This window comes from Cucurbita moschata, unplaced genomic scaffold, assembly GCF_002738365.1.
Source record: "Cucurbita moschata cultivar Rifu unplaced genomic scaffold, Cmos_1.0 Cmo_Scf00001, whole genome shotgun sequence".
Taxonomy (NCBI): Eukaryota; Viridiplantae; Streptophyta; class Magnoliopsida; order Cucurbitales; family Cucurbitaceae; genus Cucurbita; species Cucurbita moschata.
Genome location: NW_019268517.1, coordinates 1,601,727 through 1,609,576, shown reverse-complemented (window position 1 = coordinate 1,609,576; position 7,850 = coordinate 1,601,727). Strand labels below are relative to the sequence as shown.

The 7,850-nt window shown below is 35.7% G+C and overlaps 1 protein-coding gene across 3 annotated transcripts; it reads right to left on the bottom strand.

Annotated features, from left to right (window-relative positions):
* Positions 1-391: 391 nt before the first annotated feature.
* Positions 392-5,297, bottom strand: LOC111451606 (probable leucine-rich repeat receptor-like protein kinase At5g63930). 3 transcript variants are annotated; one of them, XM_023092088.1, is made up of 4 exons: positions 4,748-5,297; positions 1,710-4,648; positions 616-1,006; positions 392-584 (listed from the first exon to the last, which is right to left on the bottom strand). In XM_023092088.1, the coding sequence occupies exons 1-3, from the start codon at positions 4,756-4,758 to the stop codon at positions 627-629; spliced, it is 3,330 nt and encodes a 1,109-aa protein (XP_022947856.1). In that variant the 5' UTR covers positions 4,759-5,297; the 3' UTR covers positions 392-584; positions 616-626. The 3 variants fall into 3 exon arrangements, with proteins under 3 accessions (XP_022947856.1, XP_022947849.1, XP_022947863.1); XM_023092081.1 differs by having other exon boundaries at positions 392-1,006; XM_023092095.1 differs by having other exon boundaries at positions 392-1,006; positions 1,710-4,637.
* Between the last annotated feature and the right edge of the window lie 2,553 nt (positions 5,298-7,850).

Genomic DNA, 7,850 nt, shown 5'->3' with positions numbered 1-7,850 from the left:
AAAAAAAAAAAAAAAAAAAAAACTTATTATTATTATTTTTATTTTTATATATAAATAAAATAATAAACTTATTTGATACCAATTTCCAAATTTTGGTCAGAAGATTATTAAAATTATAAATTTTTTTTATAATTATAAAAATCTCCATTTTTTAATGATCGAGCTAAAACTCAACAAGAGTAAAATTGAGACATTGAATGAGCTTGTTTTCATACGAACAATTTGATCGTCTTGTATTTAAAACATCGATCTTGTAATCAAAAGAGACGAGTAGATATCTTTAAAAGACCGAGTTCAAATTGTAAGTGCCACTTAGGTAAGATATCGAACGTTCAAACCGTTTTGCATTGTCAAATATTGAAAGATCGAATTATTGACCTGAAAGACAAGCGATGGAACGGTTAAAGCTTAGACTTTTATTGCTAAGACGGATGTTTTACATACAAAACAATGGTATTACCAACTATACATGAAAAATTGTAATAGTTTCTTTAACAAAAATACAGAATTACTATGAAATGAAACCAATCAATTTCCTGTTAAAAAAAAAAAAAAAAATCAGGAGGAACAATCAGCAACTAGCAATCTTTAGCCATCTGATGGTGCTTCCAAGAATGGATGAACTGTCATACTGTGTTATCTTTGAAGGGAATATCGGAATTCGGAGATGGAACGAAATTCACTTCTTGCTCGTTAGACTCTATAAGCATCGATACAACATCCCGCATTGATGGCCGGTCAAAAGGAGACATACTCGTGCACATTAGAGCGATTTTAAGTACGGTCATCATGTGTTCGACGATACTTCGGTCATGAAGGTTCAACCGAGAATCAAACATTCTCGATGTGAATGAATGATTACGGATAAAATTTTTGACCCATGTTACAAGATCACCTCCCTGATCTAATGGTTGAACGGGAGTTTTTCCCGTTAACAACTCGAGTAGAACGACGCCAAAACTATAAATGTCGCATTTTTCGGTAACCTTCATAGTGTATGCATATTCTGCATCCAAAAAAGAGAATAGGTACAGTTCAAGATTTATGTATGAACTTTATTGATAGCTAGTTGTGTAACAATCTACGCCCACCGCTAGCAGATATTGTCCTCTATAGGCTTCCCCTCAAGGTTTTTAAAACGCGTCTACTAGGGAGAGATTTCCACACCGTTATAGCAGATATTGTCCTCTTTGGGCTTTCCCATTCGGGTTTCCCCTCAAGGTTTTTAAAACGCGCCTGCTAGGGAGAGATTTCCACGACATTGTCCTCTTTGGACTTTCCCATTCGGGTTTCCCCTCAAAGTTTTTAAAACGCGTCTGCTAGAGAGAGATTTCCACACCGTTATAGCAGATATTGTCCTCTTTGGGCTTTCCCATTCGGGTTTCCCCTCAAGGTTTTTAAAATGCGTCTACAGGGAGAGATTTCCATACCGTTATAGCAGATATTGTCCTCTTTGGGCTTTCCCATTCGGTTTCCCCTCAAGGTTTTTAAAACGCGTTTGCTAGGGAGAGATTTCCATACCCTTCTAGCAGATATTGTTCTCTTTGAGCTTTCTCTTTTGAGTTTCCCTTCAAGGTTTTTAATACGCGTCTGCTTAGGAGAGGTTTCCACACCCTTCTAAAGAATGCTTCGTTCTCCTCTCCAACCGACGTGGGATCTCACAAATAGAAACATTTAGATACTCAAGACAGAACAAACAAAGAGTTTACCAGGAGCGATGTATCCATACGAGCCTGCAACGACTGACATTGATTTAGAATGAGGCATGTCGATAACTTTCGCAAGACCGAAATCACCAACATGAGCTTCAAAGTGATCATCGAGGAGAATATTATTCGACTTGATATCACGATGAACTATCATTGGTTTGCAGTCATGATGCAAATACGCAAGACCTTCTGCAGCTCCGATCGCAATCGTGAACCGAGTTGGCCAATCCAAGCAACAAGACGACCCGTGAATTACTTCACCTAAACTACCCTTTTCCATGTATTCATAAAGAAGCAGATTGAAACCCTGGTGGTAGCAGTATCCATACAGCTTAACAATATTTCGATGCCTTATCGTTCCGAGCGTCAAAATTTCGGCCTGGAAACTGTTTTCGACATCACTCCCTTCCCTATTTGATGCCAGCTTCTTAACAGCAATGATCTGTCCAGTATGAACCATGGCTTTATAAACTGTCCCACAAGCACCCTTTCCAATAATATAACTGTCATGGAAGTTATTTGTGACTTCAACCAGATCATGGAAGCTAAATCCCTCCTTGGGAGGTAAGTAAAAACCCGAGTCCAAGTCCGAGTCCGAGCACGGTATCTCAGCCTCATCTCGACATCTCATTTGATACAAAATAATCACAATTAAAATGAGAGAAACCCCACCTACAGCACAAGCAATTCCTGTGATGATTTTACCTCTTGATGTATTTTCACTCTCAAAATAAGAATCCCCATTGCATTCACCAAGAGCTCCGCCGCAAAGTCCGTCGTTACCTCGAAAGCTATCGATGGCCATGTTCTGAAACAATGGTGTCAACGGTATCGGCCCCGTAAGGTCGTTGTACGAGAAGTTGCAGACGGATAGACTAGATAAGTTCTCAAACTCTCTTGGAATTTGTCCACTCAAATCATTGTTATTCAGCAGCAGAATTTCTAGAAGATATAGTCTTCCCAGGTCTGGTGGTATTCTCCCTGATAGCTTATTATAACTAAGATCCATTGCAATTTGCAAGCCTAAAAGTGACCCCAACTCCTTTGGAATTTCACCAAAAAACATGTTTCTACCAATCTTCAACTCTGTCATTCGGGACATCTTTCCAACTCCTGCAGGTATGTTCCCTGACAACTTGTTTCCCGACAAGATCAGTAACTCCAGCTGAGTAAGTGATCCGATCTCATTCGGTAACGACCCCGTAAACGCGTTGTGGCTCAGATCGACTCGTTGAAGCATCTTGCACTTGAACAATTCAACCGGTAACTCGCCATCAAGTCGATTTGATGAAACATTCAAAGTCACCAATTGAGTGAGCTTTCCAATTTCCTTTGGCAGCTTAGATGTGAACAAATTGTTTGCAATTTCAAGCCTTTGCAACTTCTTACATCTTCCAATATCCAAAGGAATCCGACCATCGAATCTATTGTCGCCGAGTTCAATAGCTGAAAGGTTCTCCAAGCTGCAAAGCTCGGATGGAAACGCCCCGGTAAGCATGTTCCCACCGACACGAAGCTGCACCAAAGATCTGCAATTCAGAATCCCAGAAGAGATGTTTCCATATAGCTTGTTGGACTCCAAGTTCAATATACTCAGGTTCGAATGTCGACAAAGGTGAGACGGTATCGTCCCTGTTAGGTTGTTTACTGAAAAATCGACAACCCAAAGTCGGCTGTAACGTCCGAGCTGTGAAGGAATGCTACCACTGAGTGAGTTATCAAACAGCTGCAGTTGTACCATCTTAGTCAAATATTGAAAACCAAACGGTATACGTCCTCTAAGATCATTTATCGATAGGTCGAGCCGTTTCAAGTTCTTCAACGTACTAAGTTCATCAGGTATTACACCAGTCAGCAGATTCTTGAAGAGAAAAAGCAAGCGCAGACCCTTGATCTTACTTAACTCAGAGGGAATGTCACCATTTAAAGAGTTCTCTGAGAAATCAACCTCTTCAACCAAAGAAAGATTACCAATTTCCTTTGGAATCGTCCCATTAAGGCCATTTCTGTAGAGATACAGCCTCTTAAGAGAGCTGAGATTCCCCAATGCCTTTGGTATGGAGCCAACCAGATTATTAGCATACAACGCCACGACCTCGAGACTCCTACACTTCCCAAGCTCCTCCGGAATGCTACCAGAAAACTGGTTACCCCATAGAACCATCTCGGTTAAGTTACGAAGCATCCCGAGCTCCCTCGGTAGCTCCCCTCCTATCTCGTTTTGAGCAAGACCAAGCACATTAAGACTTTGGCATCCACTTATCTCAGAAGGTATACTTCCAGAGATACCATTCTGTCCAGCTCTAAACCTCTTAAGTTTCGTAAGATTCCCAATAGAACGAGGCAACGATCCCGTTAGCTGGTTCGTATACGCCACGAACTCGACTAACGACGATAACTTCCCGATCTCCTCCGGGATTGAACCACTTAGTACATTGTTACAGATATTCAAACTCCTCAAGACAGATAGATTCCCTAACTCGGCTGGGATTCTCCCCTCAAACATGTTGTTGTTAAGAAAAAGATATTCAAGATATGAACAGTTTCCAATCTCTTTGGGAATGTTCCCAGTGAACTCATTGAAAGATAGATCAAGATAAGTTAAGTGAATCAAGTTACCGATAACGGGGTTCACGGATCCAGAGAGCTTCTTCGACTTCAAGTCGAGTGACCATACGACTGGAGCTTCACCAGAAGTGCATTGCACACCGATCCAACCGCACGGTGTCCTGTCCGCAGGGTTCCAGTTCTTTAAACTACCAAACTCATCCTTAAGTGTCCTTTTCAGCTCTAAAAGGGACAGCCCTTCTAAGTTTAACCCTTGTGAAGTACAGAACAAAAGATTGGTAGTGAACCAAAATCCAACAAAATTGACTAAGAAGCCTCCCCTTGGCTTTACATTTGCAGACATTTTATCAAACATCTTGCCTACACAAAAACTACCACCAAATTATAAACGAAATCTTAAATCTCAGAGAATGCAAACAAAAAATCAATCAATAATATGAGTAAACCAAGATTCAAAAGAAGCTACAAACCTGATAGCCATAACTATTCCGCCATGTCTTGTTCCAACGAGAAGCTCATAAATCGAAGAAAACGAAAGGGAACAAGAAAAAGGGGCAGATCGAAGATGAATTTCAGAGCATTTGCAGTCAATAATTCGGCAGAAAGAAGAAGAAGAACAACAAAATCATCACAATCTCTATCACTTTGCGGCGGAAATCGAACACTTGGCGATATTATATTCAAGAACACATTGATAACAAACCCCCAAATTAGCGATTAAACCAAACCCAAAAAAGGAAAATGGATTATTAAAAGGAAGAAGAAAAACCAGAGATCATTCCGTGAAGCTAAAATGGGCGACAAAGAATGGGGAGCTGATTTTAAGTGGTTGGAAAGACGAGAGAAGTGTGAGTTCATACACATCTTGAAAGAACAGAAACTTCGAACCTTTTCTTCTCCAATACTCTCCTTTTTTCCTTCCTTCTACAATTTATTTATTTATTTATATATATTTTCTCTTCGCCAAGCTGATCCTTAGAGCTTGGTCGTTAATGGAGTCCTCATATCATATTCCGTTTAATAAATGAAGCCATTGAAGAAGAAGAAGAAAGCTTCTTCTTTGTTTCTTTCTTTTAATATATATATATATATATATATTTGTCCCTCTCTATTAGGTTAAAAAAATATGTAATTTATTTTTGTAATATTGGAATTTTTTTTAACCATTTTTGGTAAAAAAAAATAAAATATGTTAATTACCATTAAAACTTTTACAATATCATATTTTTAATATTAAGTTATTAAAATAATATATAATACTCGTGATGCATTATTATAATATTTAAATTAATCCATACACAGTAAACTGTGTGCGCTTCAATTAGAACCCGATATAACATAAATAAATATTTTATTAATTTATCTAATAAGTGGATATTAAGATAAGATATAGATATTTAACGATGAAAATGAAATGAATATTAAAGTTTTATTATCCAAATAATTTTAGGTTTAAATTTAATAATAATTTTTTTTTATTTTAATTTTAAAAAAAAGCTATAAAAAATTATAATATGCTAACAAATTAGACTGAAAATTAAAAAATTTATTATTATTTTTTAATTTATTTTTTAGATGGAATAATAATATCATGCTTCACTGAAAATTAGGTTGATTTTCTGTACTCAGATGACGTCATGGATGACCAATGGCTTCAACGTCGTCGTTTATTGAGTCGTCACACGTGTCAACCTTTCCTTTAGTAATTGAAACTCCATTAAATAAATCCACGTTGGAAAATTTTCAACCGTCCGTTTTTAAAATCGACGACTCTCCGTATATCTATGCTAATTATTTGTCACGAAAGGTTATGGGCCTGGATGTGGGCCCTGGAAAGGCTATGGGCCCATTAAGTTCAATCGATGATGGGCCGAATAAAAGTGGCCGACTCTTAAGTATTGACCGTCTAGATCGCCACTAGGCGTTTGTGTGTCGAAATCGGACGGTCCATAATGGCGGATTTTGGGGGCTGGTTGCCTACTCATCAGATCTTGAAAAGGCCGGTCGGTGGGGTCCACTTGAAATTATCGAGAGAATTAATTAAAAAAATAAATAGGAAAATTATAATAATAATAAAAAAAAAGGGAAAGTGGGAGAGCTTCTAGGGTTTGCCTTTTCTCCACTACTAAAGAACAAAGTGAAAATATTTTATTTTTTCTTTACTTGTTCGAGTTTCTCTCTCCCGTCTCTCCCGTCCTCTTTTCAAGTTCCACTCTTTTTTGGTTAACAGCGACAGACCCTCCACAATAGTCCTTCTCGAGGTAAAAGAACAATTTCGTAACGAGAAACCTCGTGGACTGGCAACCTATGCTTCATCTCGTTCGCTCCATTATAATACATGTCCTACTTTTAGTTCTTACCCTAGGCTTTTTAGGAGTTTCCTGAAACCGGTGCCATTTTTAGGGACGTTCCGAAACCTCAACTAATTCTTAATCTGAGTTTTTTTAGGGATTTTCTGAAATATAAGTCCGATCTTCTTAACCCCGAGCATTTTAGGGATTTCTTGAAATTCGAGCCATATTTATAAATTTTTTAATAAATTATGTATTTTTGTACTTTTTAATAATTTCTACTCTGAATCATAGGACTCGAAAATCACTTTAGAAAAACATAACGAGTATGTTGTCTATAAATATGTTCGAAATAAAATAATTATTTATTACTCAAATTGTTTATAGAGAAATTTAAAAGCTTTAAATACACGTTTATTAATCAATAAAATAATTTTCTTTTTTTAATGATAAATCTTATTATAAATAAATCATGAATTAAAAAAAATATAAAAATAAATAAATAATTCTGTTAAGATTGGAAAGTGGGCCCCACATAATGGGCTTCTTGTCATAGTTGCATTTCTCAATTGCACAAATCATGCAATTTAAAAAAAAAATAATTCCCCATAATTTTTCAAAATAAATAAATAACTGTCATGAAATTTGTTCCTCAATAATTGCTGGTTCATTAATAAAATATATTAAATTAAATATTATAATTATAATAATTTGTATTTTTAAAATAGGTTACAGTACTTAAAATATATATATATATATATATATATATAAAACGTTTGTAACCCATGTTAATAATTTATCGTGATTTTTAAATGTTTAATATTTGAACTTTATGAGTTTATGTTATTTTTGTATATATTGTGAATAAATAGTTTTTAAAAATAATTTTAAAAAACAACCCGACATCTTTATTTAACTCAATTCGACAACACAAGTCTGAGTTGGGTTGAGTTATAAATTTTATTAAGCTCTTCCCGTCACCAACTCAGGTAATTTGAAATTTCTGATCAGTTTAAAAGATTTTTTCAACCCAATTCAAAATTAAAAAAATTATCTTTACTTGGTTGAATGACTATTCGTATAATAAATTTATTATTACAAAGAATAATTTTATTTATAAATTAATAATGAAATAATATACATTTTCATAGAAAAAAAAAAAAAGAAGACAAAAGGCCAAGTTGTATTCAAATTCAAAATTATTTTAACCATGTGAATAATCAAGTTGATGTAAGTTATTATTATTATTTTTAATTAAAAAAATGGTAATAATTTATATGTA